Raw genomic sequence first — 25266 nt, forward strand, 5'->3', positions numbered from 1 at the left:
CTTCCTGTATGTGCTAGGTCTAGTCAAAGCCATCATCGACCCACCCCCCGCCGTGAGCTTCCTGTATGTGCTAGGCCTAGTCAAAGCCATCATCGACCCACCCCCGCCATGCGCTTCCTGTATGTGCTAGGCCTAGTCAAAGCCATCATCGACCCACCCCCAAGGTGCGCTTCCTGTATGTGCTAGGCCTAGTCAAAGCCATCATCGACCCACCCCCGCCGTGCGCTTCCTGTATGTGCTAGGCCTAGTCAAAGCCATCATCGACCCACCCCCCGCCTTGCGCTTCCTGTATGTGCTAGGCCTAGTCAAAGCCATCATCGACCCACCCCCTGCCGTGCGCTTCCTGTATGTGCTAGGCCTAGTCAAAGCCATCATCGACCCACCCCCCGCCGTGCGCTTCCTGTATGTGCTAGGCCTAGTCAAAGCCATCATCGATCCACCCCCCGCCGTGCGCTTCCTGTATGTGCTAGGCCTAGTCAAAGCCATCATCGACCCACCCCCCGCCGTGCACTTCCTGTATGTGCTAGGCCTAGTCAAAGCCATCATCGACCCACCCCCCGCCGTGCGCTTCCTGTATGTGCTAGGCCTAGTCAAAGCCATCATCGACCCACCCCCGCCGTGCGCTTCCTGTATGTGCTAGGCCTAGTCAAAGCCATCATCGACCCACCCCCCGCCGTGCGCTTCCTGTATGTGCTAGGCCTAGTCAAAGCCATCATCGACCCACCCCCGCCGTGCGCTTCCTGTATGTGCTAGGCCTAGTCAAAGCCATCATCGACCCACCCCCCACTGTGCGCTTCCTGTATGTGCTAGGCCTAGTCAAAGCCATCATCGACCCACCCCCCGCCATGCGCTTCCTGTATGTGCTAGACCTAGTCAAAGCCATCATCGACCCACCCCCCGCCGTGCGCTTCCTGTATGTGCTAGGCCTAGTCAAAGCCATCATTGACCCACCGCCCGCCGTGCGCTTCCTGTATGTGCTAGGCCTAGTCAAAGCCATCATCGACCCACCGCCCGCCGTGCGCTTCCTGTATGTGCTAGGCCTAGTCAAAGCCATCATCGACCCACCCCCGCCGTGCGCTTCCTGTATGTGCTAGGCCTAGTCAAAGCCATCATCGACCCACCCCCCGCCGTGCGCTTCCTGTATGTGCTAGGCCTAGTCAAAGCCATCATCGACCCACCCCCCGCCGTGCGCTTCCTGTATGTGCTAGGCCTAGTCAAAGCCATCATCGACCCACCCCCCGCCGTGCGCTTCCTGTATTTGCCCCGCACTCCGGTGGACACGAGGCGTTACTCCTCCTACCTGCACCAGTTGGATCTGAGTAGAGACCTGTGACCCACCCTGCTCATCCATGGGGTCATGCCTGTCATCACCACTGACCTCTAACCCCTGAGCCCTCACTTCTAACCCCATCACCGGTTAGATCTGCTGGGTAGAGACCTGGGACTCACCCTGCTCATCCACGGGGTAATGCCAGTTGTCACCACTGACCTCTAACCCCTCACCTGGCTCTGACCTTATCACCAGCTGGGCCTGCACAACAGAGGCCTGGGCCCGACCATACCCAGCCATGGGGTTACACCTGTTATCAACATTGATCTTTAACCCCTTACCTCTCACCTGTATCCCCTCACCATATCCAGTGGGTTATGTTTAATAATAATAATATATGCCATTTAGCAGACGCTTTTATAATGTAAGCTGAGGGGCAAGAGGATGTGTGTATGTTTGTCTTGTTTTTATTATAGATGTTGGTTGACTGAAGCACTCCTGCTGTTCTGGTGTGGATGTTCTGATTACTGCACACTGGGCTTTACTAGAGGTGTGGGCCGGATCCATGAGGTCACAATTTATTACGTATTTATGTAACATTGGCACAATTCTCGTTTTTTGTATGTACCACTAAATTAAAATACATTATAAATGGTATTGTCAATAACAGAATCCTTTTCTCCATCCAATGTGCAGAACATGCATGCGTGAACTATTTCCAGACCAGAAGGGGGCGATATATGCTTTGCAACGTCACCAGAGCTGCAGTGATTGAAGGGGAACAGCCGATGCAGTGCTTGAGCCAGTGACCGTACAGTTACAGGGCACTACATCATGTGCCATCTGTGTCCTGACCTCTCAATGAAGGCTGTCAAATCCTAGCATCCAGGGAGGTGAGCCGCTAGTCTTTTCCCACTCAATCCCTACATTACTATGCACTCTATATAGGCAAGCCAGATGACTCAGTGATTCAAGGAAACCAGCTACACATAAACGTCACAATATAGTTTCTGTTCTCACCAAGGAAGACCCCCAAATAATTACTCATCTTTTGGGATTCTTTTTTTACCCTACTTGTGATTAGCAGGTTTTTCTCCACTATAATGATTAACATAAGGAGAGTCTCTAGTCTACATACCCATCATCCACAGTGTTTAATGCCACATTGGAGGTTACTGTAAAACATTTGCTATTCCACAGACTGACTCAACTAGCACTTCTGTGAAGTTAACCCTATGTGGGATCCAACCATATTAATTGAATGGTAAGTAATACAATACTCAATGTGATGTGCGTCTAACCCATTCGCAAAATATTCGCTACCACATCTCATCTGACGTTTCCATTGGTTTACAACCTACAGTCATTTTACACAACATGATGGTAAGTATCAGAAATAGCCAGTTGATGCACGTCACTGGTTAACACATGGTGGGTGACTGGGCAGTGGGCATTGATGCCTCCAGCAGGCAGTAATGGTGCCAAGCCTGGCTGCCTGTGCCAGCGAGACGCGACACCAAACTGCGTCACATTTGCTATAGAAAACCTCTGAGTTCACATATGTGGGTGGTCGCACCCACCACTGCCGATGCCAATGCAGGAAGACAACCAAGCCAATGGAGGAAGACAACCAAGCCAATGGAGGAAGACAACCAAGCCAATGGAGGAAGACAACCAAGCCAATGGAGGAAGACAACCAAGCCAATGGAGGAAGACAACCAAGCCAATGGAGGAAGACAACCAAGCCAATGGAGGAAGACAACCAAGCCAATGGAGGAAGACAACCAAGCCAATGGAGGAAGACAACCAAGCCAATGCAGGAAGACAACCAAGCCAATGCAGGAAGACAACCAAGCCAATGGAGGAAGACAACCAAGCCAATGGAGGAAGACAACCAAGCCAATGGAGGAAGACAACCAAGCCAATGGAGGAAGACAACCAAGCCAATGGAGGAAGACAACCAAGCCAATGGAGGAAGACAACCAAGCCAATGGAGGAAGACAACCAAGCCAATGGAGGAAGACAACCAAGCCAATGGAGGAAGACAACCAAGCCAATGGAGGAAGACAACCAAGCCAATGCAGGAAGACAACCAAGCCAATGGAGGAAGACAACCAAGCCAATGCAGGAAGACAACCAAGCCAATGGAGGAAGACAACCAAGCCAATGGAGGAAGACAACGAAGACAACCAAGCCAATGGAGGAAGACAACCAAGCCAATGGAGGAAGACAACCAAGCCAATGGAGGAAGACAACCAAGCCAATGGAGGAAGACAACCAAGCCAATGGAGGAAGACAACCAAGCCAATGGAGGAAGACAACCAAGCCAATGGAGGAAGACAACCAAGCCAATGCAGGAAGACAACCAAGCCAATGGAGGAAGACAGTCAAATTGTTATTCCATTTCTATGGCTTCCGTTTGACGGGATGAATACCACAGTGCAGTTGGTTTCTTAGTCATGGTGATGATGACGTTTGTGATAATGATGATGGTGATAATGATGGTGATAATGTGAAGATACTGATTATCATGAGGATGATAATGGTGATAATCATGAGGATGATAATGGTGATAATCATGAGGATGATAATGATGATGGTTAGGATGATGATAATAATGATGGAGAGGATGATGTAAAAATACTAAACTTCTTGTGATAACTTTTCTATTGTTATGATCTGTGTAGCCCTAGGATCATATACTGAACACAAATAGAAAGGCAACGTGTAAAGTTTTGGTACCATGTTTTCATCAGCCGAAATAAAAGATCCCAGAAATTTTACATAACCTCAAAAAGCTTATTTCTCTCAAATTGTGTGCACAAATTTGTTTACATCCCTGTTAGTGCGCATTTCTCCTTTGCCATGAAAAATCATGCACCTGACAGGTGTGGCATATCAAGAAGCTGATTGAACAGCATGATCATTACACAGGTGCACCTTGTGATGGGGACAATAAAAGGGCACTCAAAAAATGTGCAGTTTTGTCACACAACCCCATGCCACAGATGTCTCAAGTTTTGAGGGCGTGAGAAATTGGTATGCTGACTGCAGGAATGTCCACCAGAGCTGTTGCCAGAGAATTGAATGTTAATTTCTCTACCATAAGTCACCTCCAACATCGTTTTAGAGAATCTGGCAGTACGTCTCACAACCACAGACAACGTGTAACCATGGCAGCCCAGGACCTCCACATCCGGCTTGTTCACCTGAGGAATCGTCTGAGGGGGGAGGAGGGGTGGTGAGGAGTATTTATTTCTGTAATTAAACCCTTTTTGGAGGAAAAACTCATTCCAGTTAGCTGGGCCTGTCTCCCAAGTGGTTAGGCCTATGGCTGCGCCCCTGCCCGGTAATGTGAAATCCATAGATTAGGGCCTAATTCATGTATTTCAATTGACTAATTTCCTTAAATGAACTGTAACAAAATCATTGGAATTGTTACCTGTAGTGTTTATATTTTTGTTCAGTGAATGTATAATATATTGTTCAGTTTAATTCTATGCCGGGGCTCTCGGATGACCTGGTTTTTGAGAGTGAAATCCATAATCAATGCCAAAGATTTTTATAACTAATCCAAGATAGTCCAGAGCCTGTTGTTTCCAATGGGAGCAAATGAATCATAGTGGGCAGAACAAGCAAGGAGCTGGGCAGAGCCAAGCACCAGTTATTGAGATGCTATTGGCGCGTTCTAACATCTACTCTGTGTGCACTTGTACAATAACTCAATACACCCTTGCACTCCTAAACAACTTTATTTTTAAAAACTTTGGCAAAGAGTAAAGTCTACAAAACGCAGTACACTCTTTTTGTTACATATTCTAGTTTTGGAAACAGAATACTGTATGGAGATCAAATTTTTAATCGATGAGAAAATTTGCAGAATGTTAGCCAAAATCCATATTGATACATCTTCTCCCACTGCCAGCCACAGGGCTTCCTCTCACCACCATATTTGGTAGTGAGTGGAAACGCCAACCGGATGCTTCACATTTGTACATCTGGTGAAATATCTGGCTCATTGTTCTATCTGTGCTATGGTCTTGCTCAAGCCTTATGTGGCCATGGAACTCCTTGGCAGAGAGAGAGGCAGAGAGAGGCAGAGAGAGAGAGAGGCAGAGAGAGAGAGAGAGAGAGAGGCAGAGAGAGAGAGAGAGAGAGAGAGAGAGAGAGAGAGAGAGAGCACACTTGAGGCTGCCCTGATGAGTGTACCCACCTAAACAGACAAGGGAAGATCCGCTGATGTTTGAGGGTGATCCCTCCATCCCTCTATCTCTCCATCGCGGAGGAGAAGAGAAGGATAGTGTGACTCACTTCCGACTGGTCATTACATCGTAGGAGGGTGTAGAAACATTAGTGTGGAAACAGGGTGAATCTCAATTGCATACTCCTCGTGTCCTCTCTCCTCGCATCCTTCTCAAAACCCATTGGATGAGAAACCCAGAGGTCCCTCCCCTTTGTCCTTCTCCTCCAATGGGTTTTGAGAAAGAGGCAAGGAGAGAGGACGTGAGGAGTAAGCAATTTAGATTGTCCCTGTTTCCACACTAATGTTTCTACACCCTCCTACGATGTAATTACCAGTCGGAAGTGACTCACACTATTCTTCTCTCCTCTGTCTTTCTCTCTCTTTCAGGTTTGGGGACACTCAGACTAAGTGGTGCAGTGTGGAAGTAATTTCCATAATGGAAAAGTAGAGGAAGCAAAGGTCCACTGTACTATTGAGCCATGTTTGAAATGGAAGAACATGTTAGTTGTTTTCACCTTAATTATTTCAAGTCCCATGTACAGTACCACCTCTTAGCATTTCTACAAGGCCGCAGGTTTTTCCCTTACTTCATTACCATAAAGCAACAGAGGAACAATTCCTAGGAAACATTGAACATTCACAGGAACATTTTACATTCACAGAATAGAACATTGATTTTGACAGTGTGTTTGTACTTTGTACTGTATATATAATACCATTATAGTAAGAATATATTTTGAACGCTCTGGTTGGTAATGTCACAACTTGGGTCAGGTTACATACATTGGCAACAGAAATCAATTTATTTCTCATTCTCATTCGCTCTGTGAAATGAGAGATGCCGACAGTAGAAAACTCTGGAAATCGGAAGCCCTAAAACCGAAACAGATAGAAGTGTGGCCCTAGCCACAAGGGCTAACCGCTTAGCGTGCTTGGTATCCGGCAATAGTAGACCAGGTGGCCAAGCTAGATAGCTAGCAGCTAAGCTAGCTGCTTTGCCAACGTTGTACCACCTTGTCTGAGCAAGGATCCTGACACATATAGCAGCGGTCCCAGCGTTAACACTAACTGCGTCCCAGGATCCAGATATGAAAAGAAAAACTATTGTAGACTTTTATTAGCTAACTAGGTAGCTTGTTGTTAAAGTAAAACAAACTGAGTCTCTAGTTTTGCACTGCGCATGTTGATGACGTATCAATGACTTATCAATGTCATTGAGGCCCTGGTAGTCGATGCACGGGTGCAGGGTTTTGCCCCTCTTCTCCACAAAGAAGAACCCTGAGCCAGCTGGGGAGGCAGAAGGACGGACACCCTGCAGCCAGGGAGTCTTCCATGTATGTTTCCATAGCCTTGGTCTCCGGACCGACAATGAATACAGCCATCCCCGTGGTGGTGTAGTGCCCGGGAGAAGGTCGAACATGCAGTCATAGGGTCGATGCAGAGGAAGCGAAGTGGCCCGGGCCTTGTTGAAAACCTCCCGGAGGTACTGGTGCTCCGCGGGAACGGCAAAGAGGTCCGAGGCTTCTTCTGAGCCCACAGGAAGAAATCCCGGGGCAGGTTGCGCCAACTTCAGGCAATGAGCGTGGCAAAACGGGCCCCAGCCCATGGTAGCACCAGCAGTCCAGTCGATGAGGGTATTGTGACGCTGGAGCCATGAAAACCCCAATACCACGGGTACCTGGGGAGACGTAATGAGTGTAACAGTATAATTTTAAACCGTCCCCTCGCCCATACCCGGGCGCGAACCAGGGACCTTCTGCACACATCAACAACAGTCACCCACGAAGCATCGTTACCCATCGCTCCACAAAAGCCGCGGCTCTTGCAGAGCAAGGGGAACTACTACTTCAAGGTCTCAGAGCAAGTGACGTAACCGATTGAAACGCTATTTAGCGCACACCGCTAACTAAGCTAGCCGTTTCACATCCGTTACGTGAGCATGAACAGCATAGTCTCACTGTGGTCCCCTGACACTTGCAGGTTGATAGGAGTGGTATTGTGGGTGACTCTGCCTATAGAGCGCCCATCCAGCCCTCTAATGTTCATGGGAATGGAGAGGGGCTGAGTGGCGATGCCCAGATCTGACACCAGGGTAGTGTCCATGAAACTCTCTTCGGCCCCAAAGTCAATGAGTACCAGGAGAGATTTTGACTGGTAGACCCGCAGCAGGATGGCATGGAGAGGGGTACAAGTACAGGGAGAAGGAAAATTCTCTGTATGGCCCACCAGAGTAGTCGTACCTACCGATGAGCCTGGTTTTTTAATGGACAGGGAGACACTTAATGACCAGGAGTCCTGCAATACAGAACTCTTTGTGTTAAGTCTGTTTATAGAGATCCTGATTCAAGTTCAGGCTCTGTCGCAGGAAGGCCGCGACCGGGAGACCCATGGGGTGGCACACAATTGGCCCAGCATTGTCTTAGGGGAGGGTTTGGCCGGCAGAGATGTTCTTGTCCCATCGCGCTCTATCAACTCCTGTGGTGGTCCGGGTGCATGCACGCTGACACGGATGCCAGGTGTACGGTGTTTCCTCTGGCACATTGGTGTGGCTGGTACCTGGGTTAAGCGGGCATTGTATCAAGAAGCAGTGCAGCTTGGTTGGGTCTTATTTCGGAGAACAGATGGCTCTCGACCTTTGCCTCTCCCGAGTCTGTACGGGAGTTGCAGCGATGAGACAAGACTGTTGGATGCCACAAAATTGGGGAGATCAACTGATTAATCATGTAACTAATTAAATAGAAAGTCAGGGCACCAAGGAAAAATATTCAGATTACAAAGTTATAATTTCCTAAAATAACTTTTCAGATATGTTATCTGATCAATTAATCTTCTTAATCAATCTTCAAATTAATGAATGATTTACTTTACCTCACGTTAGTCTCATTCCAAACGTCTTAAATTGTTGGTTATCTGCACGAACCCAGTCTTCACTATGAGTCATCCATACATCAATTGTCTTAAATAATTTATTTATTACAAACTAGTAATTCACAGAAATGCATAAACAAACAAACAAGGTAAATGTAATGATAGGAGAATGTGCCCTAGTGGGCTAAACTGGCATGGGGGCTTGTTAGACAAAAGGGGAAGTGGGGGTCGACTAAGAAGCCACTACAGTTAATGATTATAAAAATTGAAATGCTAATCCTTTACACATAAATGCTCACTCATTCGGGAACAATTGCAATCAATATATATATTTACGCTCAGTGTGTCATCTTGATCGCTGGTGAAAAGTTTGTGTCTTTCGTAGAATTGTCCGTATCTCTCCCTTTCTCTCTCTGTCTTGGAATCAAAAGGGAATTGTATTTTTCTTCATTAAACAGTCCAAAATCATTTTACACAATTATACAAACAGTATCATACTCACTCATTCATCTTATACAACAATTAGATGTAAACCTCATATCTGAGGCTATTATATAAACATTGTTATGGTAATGTGGCCACACCGTCTCCCATGAGCTTTCCCAAGTTGTGACAAACGGACCAGTTCGTAGCTGGATTCTTCACCGATCTTTTGTACTTTCTCCGGAACATTAAATATGTTCGTACCTCAAGTTCTGTGAGGTGGAAGGATTTCCTTTGTCCTCTATGAAAGTTTACTCTCTCTCTACTATGTGTCCATGAGGAGATCCTCTCAGGAATTTACGAACTCTGACCACAGCAGCCTAGTTGAAGGAGGCAAGGGGGAGGCAGGGAGAGGGGGATGGGGTTGCTATACCCAAAGAGGCCAATGTCATAGTTCAGACATAAAATAAATAGTTAGGTTCAGTTATGACAGTTCAGGGAGACTGTCTATTTCCATCTTAAAACAAACCGACCAGAACCGTCCACCATTACCCAAACATTAGCTTTCTTATCATATAAAGGCAGGAGAGGAGGAGGTGGTAGAGGTGTAACAGTATAACTTTAGACCGTCCCCTCGCCCATACCCGGGCGCGAACCAGGGACCCTCTGCACACATCAACAACAGTCACCCACGAAGCATCGTTACCCATCGCTCCACAAAAGCAGCGGCTCTTGCAGAGCAAGGGGAACCACTACTTCAAGGTCTCAGAGCAAGTGACGTCACCAATTGAAATGCTATTTAGCGCGCACCGCTAACTAAGCTAGCCGTTTCACATCCGTTACAGAGGGATGGAACTTTAGAAGTCTCCCAGCAGGCAGAAAACATTCCGCATTGCTCATGTCTGTCTGTGGCTGCAAAACATACTGCATGTGACACAACAATGGAAGTAGTCTATGAAGCTTGAACGGTGACGTCTGAGCTTGGACATTTGAGTCAGACTTTGCTTATGTTTCCATGCTCTTAATTGCATCAACTGTTCCTTCATTCCTCCACACTGAAGTAGTTTAATTTAAAGAGTATAATCATTTTAGGAAATGCCAGTCTGCCTAGATTGAGGCACACGTGTGTTTGGCAGGTTAGACAGCCACTTCCTGTCTGGGTCCACTCCTAACTGTAGTCCATAGTGCTGCATCAGATGACCTGGGCTCCACAATCACCTGACCTCAATCCAATTGAGATGGTTTGGGATGAGTTGGACCACAGAGTGAAGGAAAAGCAGCCAACAAGTGTTCAGGATATGTGGGAACTCCTTCAAGACTGTTGGAAAAGCATTTCAGAGGAAATGGATTGAGAGAATGTCAAGAGTGTGCAAAGCTGCCAAGGCAAAGGGTGGCTACTTTGAAGAATCTAAAATATGAAATGTATTTTGAATTGTTTAACACGTTTTTGGTTACTACATGATTCCATACGTGTTATTTCATAGTTTTGGACACACTTACTCATTCAAGAAAAACACTTGAATGTGCAGGTGTGTCCAAACCTTTGACTGGTACTATATATACCCAGGCGGTGTCATAGGATGGCCCAAAAAAATTGGTCAATGACTCCAGTCACCTAATTCATAGACTGTTCTCTCTGCTACCGCACGGCAAGTGGTACCAGAGCTCCAAGTGTAGGTCTAAAAGGCTATTTAACAGCTTCTACCCCCAAGCCGTAAGTCTCCTGAACAATTAAAGGCTCCTTAACAGTCCATCCATGTAAGGGTTTTCTCCTGGTGAAAGAGAGGCGGACCAAAATGCAGCGTGGTGGTTATTCATGTTTTTAATAAAGACGACTATACATGAACAGACTATACAAAACAAGAAAAGTGAAAACCTAAACAGTCCTATCTGGTGCAAATACAGAGACAGGAACAATCACCCACAAAACCCAACACAAAACAGGCTACCTAAATATGGTTCCCAATCAGAGACAATGACTAACACCTGCCTCTGATTGAGAACCATATCAGGCCAAACATAGAAATAGACAAACCAGACACACAACATAGAATGCCCACCCAGCTCACGTCCTGACCAACACTAAAACAAGGAAAACACATACGAACGATGGACAGAACGTGACAATCCACAATAACATGCTGACCCCTCTTGACTCCCAATGCTTTCAGCACTGTATTGCCCTTTAACCTGTTGAAGCCTTACTATCACCTCTGGTGATGGTTTTGGGACGTGTGCAACACACACACACACACTTCTGAGTGTCTTCTGCAGCAAAGTGATGGGTCATTAGAAAGCCTCCAAGCCAGAACCAGGGGCCGATGTGCGTCATTCTCACACTGCCACAGACAAACATAGACACAGGGAGACAATAATAAACACTTCAGCCTCATATTGCCCTACATACAGAGATAGAGACACCGTCAGCCGAGCACCAAAACGTTTGTTTGGGGAGACTGGTGCACTTTGGGTTGTTGAGTCACTAGGACTTCTACGTCATTGAATGTGCCGATTCAAAGCAGCTTCCGTTAAGCCATGAGGATGGGGGCTCTTTCCCCAAAGTCCCATGTTGCAAACAATTCTAGAATGTTCTATTTGAAAAGAGGTTAGCTAGTAGTTTTAATCATCCATTAGTGACTTTGGTCAACCGGTTTTGAATTAGATCAAACTTAATAGTAAACCTTTCAAGGAAAAGAAGAGCGAGACCCATTTTGGAAGCCAATAATGGGTTTATTTTAGAAGGGTCAGGCACTTATTTTCTTATTGATTAAAAATGTTCAATTCTAAATAGTATTTTCATGTTGGTACTAAAGGCCAAAGAAAGGATATCAGGCCCTGTGCCTCTATACTAGTACATTAGGAGAGTCAGGTGTATTAGTACGTGTGCGTGCAGATGCATGCTCTTGGCATCAGACAGGACTACTTTCTCACATTGTCTGCACGGATGGGACGGATGCATAGCAACGGCCTGCGATAGCAGTTAAGAATGGCTATTCTTGACTACCATCTGCTGCTATTCTGTTGATTTGGTGAAAGTGTGTGTGTATGTGTGTGTGTGTTTTTTAACCATTATTTAACTAGGCAAGTCAGTTAAGAACAAATTCTTACTTTACAATGACGGCCTACCCCAGCCAAACCCCCCGAACCCGGATGACGCTGTATCAATTGTGCACCGCCCTATGGGACTCCTGATCACTGCCGGTTGTGATACAGCCCGGGATCGAACCAGGATCTGTAGTGACGCCTCTAGCACTGAGATGCCTTAGACCACACGGGAGCCCTAAGGATGAGATTTAAACACACTGCATTATGTAAACAACACCTGCTCCTTAATCAGTGCCAAGTCTACTGTGTTTTCCCTTAAGCTTGTGCTGACAAATGCACACAGGAAAATATAGATTTATGATGTATAATGGTGAATACTGTACTTCTTATTCAGGAACTTAGCTACATCGGCTTTTCAGTTCGCTGCAGCTAGCGACTGGAACGAGCTGCAACAAAACCTCAAACTAGAGTTTTATCTCAATCTTTTCATTCAAATACTCAATCATGGACACTTACTGGCAGTTGTGGATGCTTTGCGTGATGTATTGTTGTCTCTATCTTCTTGCCTTTTGTGCTGTTGTCTGTGCTCAATAATGTTTGTACCATGTTTTGTGCTGCTACCATTTTGTTGTCATGTTGTGTTTCTACCATGCTGTGTTGTCATGTGTTGCTGCCTTGCTATGTTGTTGTCTTTAGATCTCTCTTTATGTAGTGTTGTCTCTCTTGTCCTGGTGTGTGGTTGTAAATCATATTTTGTTCTGGCGTAACGTACTTGCTCGTTAAATAAAGGTTAAATACATATGAGGACATCGAGGTCCGGACCTCTGTACGTTTTTCGAATAAAAAATACATAATAATAATATTTTTTTTCTGAACACAGTCGAGGGGCCTGTTGCACAAAAGTAGAATTAAGACATCCGGGATAAATGACTAAGCTGAGCTCAATGAAGCCAAAACATGTGCGTCCAGGCTTAATTGGTTGCACAAAGACCAAGCCAGGATGAGCAGACACGGATTCATTAAGCCAGGTGAAACCAATCCTGGATAGGTGCGCGCTCACGGCTCACTCAAATAGACCCCGCCACAGATCACAGATTAACTGATTTACCATGGCAACTAGAGCCGCGTACTTTTCCCCGTCGGAAGCACAAATCCTCATGGAGGCATACGAGGAGGTAAAATATATAATTAAGAAGAAAGGCAACACCGCCACAGTGATAAAGCAAAGAGAAAAAGCGTGGCAAAGTATTGCAGACCGCCTGAATGCGGTGAGTAGTGCACAATTACACACGCCCGCTGAAACATCACAATTACAATTCAAATATTTAATTCACATCTCCAAAAACGCAGTTGTACTGTAATTATGAAACGGTTAAATTTTTAATTGAAATGCACTGCAGATATGAGTGAAATTGTGTAAAGTAAGTCCAACACACTGTATAAAGCTATGATAAATTATTATTAAAGCCTTACATTATTATTTAACGTTACTACGCTCAGTACGGTTTAATCTTAGCCGTTGTACTCTGCATCTTATCTTGTCCACCGTTTTTTTGTGTTTCTCCTGCTTTCATTAATGTAAAGCTGCTTTGACAGAATGAAACAATTGTGAAAAGTGCTATATAAATAAAATTTAATTGAATAAATAGATGAGCTATAATAATAATCACTTTAATTTATATTTTTCAAAGGACCCAATGTCGGTTGCTCACTGCACTGCAAAAATGTCTTTCTTACTTAGTATTTTTGTCTTGTTTTCAGTTTAAAAAAATATCTAAAAAACATCTTGAATATTTTCTTGAGCAAAATTACCTAGGAAAATAAGCAAAAAAATCTGCCAGTGATGTGCATTGATTGGTGTAATATTCCTCATCTTATGATTTCAGATGGTCTGCAATGCTGACTGTGTGATCAGCAATGTTGTGGCAAAATGGCCTGGCTCAGTCCATGACTCCAGAATCTTTCGGGCCTCTGAAATCTATCAGTGCCTATCACAAGGTAAGCCACACAACCCCTATTTATAACCATCATGGCTGTGTCAAGAATATCACTGTGTTTATGAGGTAGTAATGATGAGATTTTGTGTTGACAGGTGAATTCTCTGGTGTGTTGCTGGGAGACAGGGGGTATGGCTGCCAGCCTTTTCTCCTGACACCTTTCACAGACCCCAGGAAGCACAGCAGGCCTACAACCATGCCCATGCCAGGACCAGGGCCAGAGTTGAAATTTTGGCCTCCTGAAGGCACTTTCACTGCCTTCACAAATTAAGGGTCAGCCCTGTTAGGGCATGTGATATTACTGTGGCTTGTGCTGTCCTCCACAATGTGGCCTGCCTGAGGAAGGAGAGGGCCCCCAGAGTGCCACCAGCCATGGACTGGGACAATCCGGCAATCTTCCCTGATGACGACAGTGGTCGGCTGCTGAGGACCAATATGTGTTGAATTATTTTAGTTAGTATGTGTGCTTTCAATTTTGGTTAAATATGTCCTGCGGTGGCAGAGGAATTTGGGTTTTTTGGGTTCGTTTTTTACAATTTGGCCTCTTATGATGTTTGTGCGGTATACTGTGTGTAATACAAGGCTGCAGGGAGGCTACTGCATCCATTCATTTGTCTGTTCAGTTGATGTGTATGGATTTGTCCTGCATTTATTTTAGTGTGCAGACATGCAGGGTGTGTTATATACAGACCTTTGAATGTGTATGTATCATTTTGTATAATATGCTTGGATTCTGTGCTTTCCATCTTGTAGAGTCACTGTGACTTCAGTTTCGAAAGGAGCTGATGGTTTACCTGCTTTGTTTTGTCCTTATTCAATAAAGGAACATAATGTTACACATTGTGTTTTTATATTCATATGGAATGTGTATTTGTTTATATGACAGAGTACTAGGGCCACACTGAAGAAAAAGGATAAAGTCATACATTTATGAGGCTGGTTCTTTCTGCAGAAAAGCTACATATTGTTTTTACAGTTTTGATACTTATGACAATGTGATACTTAATATTCTGGCACATCAGCATGTCTTTGTTTATGAAACCATACTGAAGTACAATTTCACGAAATGCCCCGCATCTGTCATTTTAACAACTGTCCTCCTTTAAAACAACTGGTTACAATATTATGACTTGTCTTTTTTTTTCCCTCTGTGGCCCTAATATTCTATCATTTTATATATAGTCTATGGGAAACTGTAAATTATCTAATGATAGCAACATCTAAAAATATTTTTTTATCCAAAATCATTTAAATTAATGATCACAAACGTTTAAATAATGACAGTGGGTCTAGTTATATGTGATAACAATGTATAGTGAGCAGTGAAATAACTATTGGTTTCCAATTGTGGTGACTGCTGACTGACATTAGGGATGAGATTAAATAGATCCTGGAATTTAGCCTGGTCTGGAGCAGGCTAGCTCAGAATAAATCTCCATGGTAATTTATACCATAACATATCCTCCTGCCCCCTATCCATCTTTAGTGCAACCGGATTACGGATCAATTGAGCCAGGATCACCAAGATATCCTGGCTTAATCCCTTATCCTAGTTTTGTGCAACAGGCCCGAGGTCTCAACTTGCTGTTGGGAGTTAGAATAATAAAACACACAAGGTGCAATTTCGAAAACAGCAGTTTTCCTTTGCTATTACTATGCAAGGATTTGGTTAAACAATTCACCCACATTGACAATACACACACTTGTATAACCGTTAGATAACAGCCAGTCGCTTGAGCCTCTATGAACCAACCACCGACAGCGCTCCATTCACCTACAGTATCTCGTAGTGCTTCAACCTCACTCCCACCCAGCACGCTGGTTGTGGCCATGGAATTCCACGTGAAATCATTTTATAAAGAGAATGACATCGTTTTTCATGGTCGTGCGTCTCGGGCTGTTTCCATATACTTGCCATGGAAGCACAATTACCGGAGCCAATAAACGCAGGGTAGAGGAGGTCGACGGTGCTAAGGGCGGAGCTCAAAATGAGGTCACTCTGAAGCGCTAGGGATATGACTATGACGAAACTTGAACGCTCGGTGTAGAGTAGTGTAGTGTGTCAAACCAAAGCCTGAATTACCGGGAGGCAAAATAAAACGATTCGTTTTGCAAACCAACAGAAGTCGTTGAAATCACAGAAAAGAGACGATAATCTACTTTAACTGGCAGGTTGGTGAATTTGTGATATTTTTGTTGGCTCCAATGGTTTGGGTGTTTGTGGGGGATTTTCAACTGTATTGCGAAAGCCTACTTCTTCGAAACTCTGGGAGTGGTCAGAGCATATATACATCTTTATTATAACACACCTTGGTGGGTTTTACTAAAAAAATATATATATTTAAAAGGAGTTAGAAAGTTGCGTTGCATGACTGTCAGTGTGCGGGTCATAGTGGGACAGTAAGCCCTGCCCGCTGACTGTCAGTGTGCGGGTCATAGTGGGACAGTAAAGCCCTGCCCGCTGACTGTCAGTGTGCGGGTCATAGTGGGACAGTAAAGCCCTGCCCGCTGACTGTCAGTGTGCGGGTCATAGTGGGACAGTAAAGCCCTGCCCGCTGACTGTCAGTGTGCGGGTCATAGTGGGACAGTAAAGCCCTGCCCGCTGACTGTCAGTGTGCGGGTCATAGTGGGACAGTAAGCCCTGCCCGCTGACTGTCAGTGTGCGGGTCATAGTGGGACAGTAAGCCCTGCCCGCTGACTGTCAGTGTGCGGGTCATAGTGGGACAGTAAAGCCCTGCCCGCTGACTGTCAGTGTGCGGGTCATAGTGGGACAGTAAAGCCCTGCCCGCTGACTGTCAGTGTGCGGGTCATAGTGGGACAGTAAAGCCCTGCCCGCTGACTGTCAGTGTGCGGGTCATAGTGGGACAGTAAAGCCCTGCCCGCTGACTGTCAGTGTGCGGGTCATAGTGGGACAGTAAAGCCCTGCCCGCTGACTGTCAGTGTGCGGGTCATAGTGGGACAGTAAAGCCCTGCCCGCTGACTGTCAGTGTGCGGGTCATAGTGGGACAGTAAAGCCCTGCCCGCTGACTGTCAGTGTGCGGGTCATAGTGGGACAGTAAAGCCCTGCCCGCTGACTGTCAGTGTGCGGGTCATAGTGGGACAGTAAAGCCCTGCTCACTGACTGTTAGTTACGCTCCTTACATGTCTACTGCTGGACTGTACGCAGCCTGTGCCATAGTCATAGAAACAATACAGAGAAACAATTATGCAAAACAATAACAAATGTTTGCCCTCTGTATGATCAAGCTTGAGTGAGGATGAGTGATCAGTCATCATTGCATGTGTCAGAGATCTTTCAAAAACATGCTTAGTGTATTGAAAGGGCAGTCTATTGCGGTGTTTTCTGGCAGTGAAACATTGGTACAAAACATTATGAACTGATCAGGCGGCTGGTTCGAATGTTTCAAGCCAGACAGTGGCTGGGTGCCTTGCGCCGCTGTTTTAGAACACGTCAATTAGGCCTTAATGAAAAATCGCCACCGCATGGAGCCGGTGTTGTGTCCTGTTTTTAGTCATCTTTAGCCGACTAAACAATAATCGCTGTGTGTGATTTTCCAATTTGATGAGATTTTTCTTTGCTAGAGAGACACAATCATAAGGTCAATGGTATGGAGGAGGATTTGTTTTTTTTGTTCATCCGAAAATAGTCTTCAGTAATAATAGCCTACTTACTAAGATGTCTAACATGTACAAACAAGTTAGATTATTTGTACATTTTGAAATAAAAATGAAGTGTTTAAACTACATATGTAAATGCTACAGTGGCCTCACCTCACCTAGTTATTTATATTATTTATAATATTATGTATACACAATTTATAAAATGAACCTCCTTCTAATCCGAAATGCTTGTGAAAGGCATATGGATTCACCTGGTCAGTCTATGTCATGTTCCTAAGGTTTTGTACACTCAGTGAATATGTAAACAGGGCTGGAAAGTGACTGACTGGTTGCAGGAATATATAAATGGCTATGGTAATATACAAGTGGTAATATATACATTAAACATGAGTAACAGTGACCAGTAGCAAGATAAAATAGATAGGTACTAATGGTAATGGCAATTAATAATCAATGAGCAGCAGCATAGTGGTAGTATTGAATCTAATCAATAATCAATGAGCAGCAGTGTAGTGGTAGTCATGTATCTAATCAATAATCAATGAGCAGCAGTGTAGAGGTAGTCATGAATCTAATCAATAATCATCGAGCAGCAGTGTAGAGGTAGTCATGTATCTAATCAATAATCAATGAGCAGCAGTGTAGTGGTAGTCATGTATCTAATCAATAATCAATGAGCAGCAGTGTAGAGGTAGTCATGAATCTAATCAATAATCAATGAGCAGCAGTGTAGAGGTAGTCATGAATCTAATCAATAATCATCGAGCAGCAGTGTAGAGGTAGTCATGAATCTAATCAATAATCAATGAGCAGCAGTGTACAGGTAGTCATGAATCTAATCAATAATCAATGAGCAGCAGTGTAGAGGTAGTCATGAATCTAATCAATAATCAATGAGCAGCAGTGTAGAGGTAGTCATGAATCTAATCAATAATCAATGAGCAGCAGTGTAGAGGTAGTCATGAATCTAATCAATAATCAATGAGCAGCAGTGTAGAGGTAGTCATGAATCTAATCAATAATCAATGAGCAGCAGTGTAGAGGTAGTCATGAATCTAATCAATAATCAATGAGCAGCAGTGTAGAGGTAGTCATGAATCTAATCAATAATCAATGAGCAGCAGTGTAGAGGTAGTCATGAATCTAATCAATAATCAATGAGCAGCAGTGTAGAGGTAGTCATGAATCTAATCAATAATCAATGAGCAGCAGTGTAGAGGTAGTCATGAATCTAATCAATAATCAATGAGCAGCAGTGTAGAGGTAGTCATGAATCTAATCAATAATCAATGAGCAGCAGTGTAGAGGTAGTCATGAATCTAATCAATAATCAATGAGCAGCAGAGTAGAGGTAGTCATGAATCTAATCAATAATCAATGAGCAGCAGTGTAGAGGTAGTCATGAATCTAATCAATAATCAATGAGCAGCAGTGTAGAACAAGTGTGCGTATCTTTGTCATCCCAAAACACCAGTAGTTCGTTCTTTCCATGTTCTTCTATTTCAGGCTCCTGTAGTCAGGAAGTAATATAATAAAGATATTGTGGAGGAAATGGGTCAGTAGTCTGAGTGTTGAAAACGTTCAACCTCGTTCAGTTACAATAGTCCCATGATGACAGCACGTCTCCTGTCCCCAGCATGGCGTGGTTCAATTCAATAATGCTTTATGGTTTAAGTTACTTTATTGACTACTAATGCAACACCATAAAGTTATGCTGATTATGTTTATGACCTTATAGTAACAGTGGTAGATTCAGCCAGAGGACATTGGCAAGCAGCCCAATGCGTTACATGACTGATTGGGGGCATTGTGTCGTTCATGACTGATTGGTGGCATTGTGTCGTTCATGACTGATTGGGGGCATTGTGTCGTTCATGACTGATTGGGGGCATTGTGTCGTTCATGACTGACTGGGGGCATTGTGTCGTTCATGACTGATTGGGGGCATTGTGTCGTTCATGACTGATTGGGGGCATTGTGTTGTTCATGACTGATTGGGGGCATTGTGTCGTTCGTGACTGACTGGGGGCATTGTGTCGTTCATGACTGATTGGGGGCATTGTGTTGTTCATGACTGATTGGGGGCATTGTGTCGTTCGTGACTGACTGGGGGCATTGTGTCGTTCATGACTGATTGGGGCATTGTGTCGTTCATGACTGATTGGTGGCATTGTGTCGTTCATGACTGACTGGGGGCATTGTGTCGTTCATGACTGACTGGGGGCATTATTATCGTTCATGACTGACTGGGGGCATTGTGTTGTTCATGACTGATTGGTGGCATTGTGTCGTTCATGACTGATTGGTGGCATTGTGTCGTTCATGACTGATTGGTGGCATTGTGTCGTTCATGACTGATTGGGGGCATTGTGTCGTTCATGACTGACTGGGGGCATTGTGTCATTCATGACTGATTGGCGGCATTGTGTCGTTTATTACTGATTGGAGGCATTGTGTCGTTACATTACTGATTGTGGGCATTGTGTCATTCATGACTGATTGGGGCATTGTGTCATTAGTGACTAATTGGGGCATTGTGTCATTAGTGACTAATTGGGGCATTGTGTCATTCATGACTGATTGGGGCATTGTGTCATTCATGACTGATTGGGGCATTGTGTCATTCGTGACTAATTGGGGCATTGTGTCATTCGTGACTAATTGGGGCATTGTGTCATTCATGACTGATTGGTGGCATTGTGTCGTTCATGACTGACTGGGGGCATTGTGTCGTTCGTGACTGACTGGGGGCATTGTGTTGTTCATGACTGATTGGGACATTGTGTTGTTCATGGCAGATTGGTGGCATTGTGTCGTTCATGACTGATTGGTGGCATTGTGTCGTTCATGACTGACTGACAGCATTGTGTCGTTCATGACAGATTGGGGGCATTGTGTCGTTAATGACAGATTGGGGCATTGTGTCGTTCATGACTGACTGGGGGCATTGTGTCGTTCATGACTGACTGGGGGCATTGTGTCGTTCATGAGTGACTGGGGGCATTGTGTCGTTCATGACTGATTGGGGGCATTGTGTCATTCATGACTGACTGGGGGCATTGTGTCGTTCATGACTGATTGGGGGCATTGTGTCATTCATGACTGACTGGGGGCATTGTGTCGTTCATTACTGATTGGGGGCATTGTGTCGTTACATTACTGATTATGGGCATTGTGTCATTCATGACTGATTGGGGCATTGTGTCATTGTGACTAATTGGGGCATTGTGTCATTCATGACTGATTGGTGGCATTGTGTCGTTCATGACTGATTGGGGGCATTGTGTGTTCATGACTGATTGGGGGCATTGTGTCGTTCATGACTGACTGGGGGCATTGTGTCGTTCATGACTGACTGGGGGCATTGTGTCGTTCATGACTGATTGGGGGCATTGTGTTGTTCATGACTGATTGGGGGCATTGTGTCGTTCGTGACTGACTGGGGGCATTGTGTCGTTCATGACTGATTGGGGCATTGTGTTGTTCATGACTGATTGGGGGCATTGTGTCGTTCGTGACTGACTGGGGGCATTGTGTCGTTCATGACTGATTGGGGCATTGTGTCGTTCATGACTGATTGGTGGCATTGTGTCGTTCATGACTGACTGGGGGCATTGTGTCGTTCATGACTGACTGGGGGCATTGTGTCGTTCATGACTGATTGGGGGCATTGTGTTGTTCATGACTGATTGGTGGCATTGTGTCGTTCATGACTGATTGGTGGCATTGTGTCGTTCATGACTGATTGGGGGCATTGTGTCGTTCATGACTGATTGGTGGCATTGTATTCATGACTGACTGGGGGCATTGTGTCGTTCATGACTGACTGGGGGCATTGTGTCGTTCATGACTGACTGGGGGCATTGTGTTGTTCATGACTGATTGGTGGCATTGTGTCGTTCATGACTGATTGGTGGCATTGTGTCGTTCATGACTGATTGGGGGCATTGTGTCGTTCATGACTGACTGGGGGCATTGTGTCATTCATGACTGATTGGCGGCATTGTGTCGTTTATTACTGATTGGAGGCATTGTGTCGTTACATTACTGATTGTGGGCATTGTGTCATTCATGACTGATTGGGGCATTGTGTCATTAGTGACTAATTGGGGCATTGTGTCATTAGTGACTAATTGGGGCATTGTGTCATTCATGACTGATTGGGGCATTGTGTCATTCATGACTGATTGGGGCATTGTGTCATTCGTGACTAATTGGGGCATTGTGTCATTCGTGACTAATTGGGGCATTGTGTCATTCATGACTGATTGGTGGCATTGTGTCGTTCATGACTGACTGGGGGCATTGTCGTTCGTGACTGACTGGGGGCATTGTGTTGTTCATGACTGATTGGGACATTGTGTTGTTCATGGCAGATTGGTGGCATTGTGTCGTTCATGACTGATTGGTGGCATTGTGTCGTTCATGACTGACTGACAGCATTGTGTCGTTCATGACAGATTGGGGGCATTGTGTCGTTAATGACAGATTGGGGCATTGTGTCGTTCATGACTGACTGGGGGCATTGTGTCGTTCATGACTGACTGGGGGCATTGTGTCGTTCATGAGTGACTGGGGGCATTGTGTCGTTCATGACTGATTGGGGGCATTGTGTCATTCATGACTGACTGGGGGCATTGTGTCGTTCATGACTGATTGGGGGCATTGTGTCATTCATGACTGACTGGGGGCATTGTGTCGTTCATTACTGATTGGGGGCATTGTGTCGTTACATTACTGATTGGGGGCATTGTGTCATTCATGACTGATTGGGGCATTGTGTCATTCGTGACTAATTGGGGCATTGTGTCATTCATGACTGATTGGGGCATTGTGTCATTCATGACTGATTGGTGGCATTGTGTCGTTACATTACTGATTGTGGGCATTGTGTCGTTCATGACTGATTGGGGCCATTGTGTTGTTCATGACTGATTGGGTGCATTGTGTTGTTCATGACTGATTGATTGCATTGTGTCGTTCATGACTGATTGATGGCATAGTGTCTTTCATGACTGATTGGTGGCATTGTGTCGTTCATGACTGATTGGGGGCATTGTGTCGTTCATGACTGATTGATGGCATAGTGTCTTTCATGACTGATTGGTGGCATTGTGTCGTTACATTACTGATTGTGGGCATTGTGTCGTTCATGACTGATTGGGTGCATTGTGTCGTTACATTACTGATTGGTGGCACTGTGTCATTCATGACTGATTGGGGCATTGTGTCATTCATGACTGATTGGGGCATTGTGTCATTCGTGACTAATTGGGGCATTGTGTCATTCGTGACTAATTGGGGCATTGTGTCATTCATGACTGATTGGTGGCATTGTGTCGTTCATGACTGACTGGGGGCATTGTGTCGTTCGTGACTGACTGGGGGCATTGTGTTGTTCATGACTGATTGGGACATTGTGTTGTTCATGGCAGATTGGTGGCATTGTGTCGTTCATGACTGATTGGTGGCATTGTGTCGTTCATGACTGACTGACAGCATTGTCGTTCATGACAGATTGGGGGCATTGTGTCGTTAATGACAGATTGGGGCATTGTGTCGTTCATGACTGACTGGGGGCATTGTGTCGTTCATGACTGACTGGGGGCATTGTGTCGTTCATGAGTGACTGGGGGCATTGTGTCGTTCATGACTGATTGGGGGCATTGTGTCATTCATGACTGACTGGGGGCATTTGTCGTTCATGACTGATTGGGGGCATTGTGTCATTCATGACTGACTGGGGGCATTGTGTCGTTCATTACTGATTGGGGGCATTGTGTCGTTACATTACTGATTATGGGCATTGTGTCATTCATGACTGATTGGGGCATTGTGTCATTCGTGACTAATTGGGGCATTGTGTCATTCATGACTGATTGGGGCATTGTGTCATTCATGACTGATTGGTGGCATTGTGTCGTTACATTACTGATTGTGGGCATTGTGTCGTTCATAACTGATTGGGTGCATTGTGTTGTTCATGACTGATTGATTGCATTGTGTCATTCATGACTGATTGATGGCATAGTGTCGTTACATTACTGATTGGGGGCATTGTGTCGTTCATGACTGATTGATTGCATTGTGTCGTTCATGACTGATTGGTGGCATTGTGTCGTTACATTACTGATTATGTGCATTGTGTTGTTCATGACTGATTGATTGCATTGTGTCGTTCATGACTGATTGGTGGCACTGTGTCATTCATGACTGATTGGGGCATTGTGTCATTCATGACTGATTGGTGGCATTGTGTCGTTACATTACTGATAGGTGGCACTGTGTCATTCATGACTGATTGTGGCATTGTGTCATTCATGACTGATTGGTGGCATTGTGTCGTTACATTACTGATTGTGGGCATTGTGTCGTTCATGACTGATTGGGTGCATTGTGTTGTTCATGACTGATTGATTGCATTGTGTCGTCCATGACTGATTGGTGGCATTTAGTCGTTCATGAATGATTGGGGACATTGTGTTGTTCATGGCAGATTGGTGGCATTGTGTCGTTCATGACTGATTGGCGGCATTGTGTCGTTCATGACAGATTGGGGGCATTGTGTCGTTCATGACTGACTGGGGGCATTGTGTCGTTCATGACTGACTGACAGCATTGTGTCGTTCATGACAGATTGGGGGCATTGTGTCGTTCATGACTGACTGGGGGCATTGTGTCGTTCATGACTGATTGGGGCATTGTGTCGTTCATGACTGATTGGGGCATTGTGTCGTTCATGACTGATTGGGGGCATTGTGTCATTCATGACTGATTGGGGGCATTGTGTCGTTCATGACTGATTGGGGGCATTGTGTCATTCATGACTGATTGGGGGCATTGTGTCGTTTATTACTGATTGGAGTCATTGTGTCGTTCATGACTGATTGGGTGCATTGTGTCGTTACATTACTGATTGGGGGCATTGTGTCATTACATTACTGATTGGCGGCATTGTGTCGTTTATTACTGATTGGAGGCATTGTGTCGTTACATTACTGATGGTGGGCATTGTGTCATTCATGACTGATTGGGGCATTGTGTCATTCGTGACTAATTGGGGCATTGTGTCATTCATGACTGATTGGTGGCATTGTGTCGTTACATTACTGATTGTGGGCATTGTGTCGTTCATGACTGATTGGGGCCATTGTGTCGTTCATGACTGATTGGGTGCATTGTGTCATTCATGACTGATTGGGTGCATTGTGTCGTTACATTACTGATTGGGTGCATTGTGTTGTTCATGACTGATTGGTGGCATTGTGTCGTTCATGACTGATTGATGGCATAGTGTCGTTCGTGACTGACTGGGGGCATTGTGTCGTTCGTGACTGACTGGGGGCATTGTGTCGTTCATGACTGATTGATTGCATTGTGTCGTTCATGACTGATTGGTGGCATTTAGTCGTTCATGAATGATTGGGGACATTGTGTTGTTCATGGCAGATTGGTGGCATTGTGTCGTTCATGACTGATTGGCGGCATTGTGTCGTTCATGACTGACTGACAGCATTGTGTCGTTCATGACAGATTGGGGGCATTGTGTCGTTCATGACTGACTGGGGGCATTGTGTCGTTCATGACTGATTGGGGGCATTGTGTCATTCATGACTGATTGGGGGCATTGTGTCGTTCATGACTGATTCGGGGCATTGTGTCGTTCATGACTGATTGGGGGCATTGTGTCATTCATGACTGATTGGGGGCATTGTGTCGTTCATGACTGATTGGGGGCATTGTGTCATTCATGACTGATTGGGGGCATTGTGTCGTTCATGACTGATTGGGGGCATTGT

At 45.0% G+C, this 25266-nt stretch overlaps 2 protein-coding genes across 2 annotated transcripts in view; both read left to right on the forward strand.

Annotated features, from left to right (window-relative positions):
- Nucleotides 1–1976: 1976 nt before the first annotated feature.
- Nucleotides 1977–7598, forward strand: LOC127907460 (uncharacterized). The gene is made up of 5 exons (XM_052462688.1): nucleotides 1977–2163; nucleotides 2471–2534; nucleotides 2634–3656; nucleotides 5901–5937; nucleotides 7494–7598. The coding sequence occupies exons 3-5, from the start codon at nucleotides 2887–2889 to the stop codon at nucleotides 7596–7598; spliced, it is 912 nt and encodes a 303-aa protein (XP_052318648.1). The 5' UTR covers nucleotides 1977–2163; nucleotides 2471–2534; nucleotides 2634–2886.
- An 8030-nt stretch (nucleotides 7599–15628) lies between these two features.
- The window catches only part of LOC118395197 (period circadian protein homolog 2-like), a 36926-nt gene continuing 27288 nt past the window's right edge, over nucleotides 15629–25266 (forward strand). The window contains 1 exon segment of the mRNA XM_052462689.1: nucleotides 15629–16018. The gene's annotated coding sequence lies outside the window, so the exon portion shown is untranslated.

The sequence above is a fragment of the Oncorhynchus keta genome, chromosome 15 (assembly GCF_023373465.1).
Source record: "Oncorhynchus keta strain PuntledgeMale-10-30-2019 chromosome 15, Oket_V2, whole genome shotgun sequence".
NCBI lineage: Eukaryota > Metazoa > Chordata > Actinopteri > Salmoniformes > Salmonidae > Oncorhynchus > Oncorhynchus keta.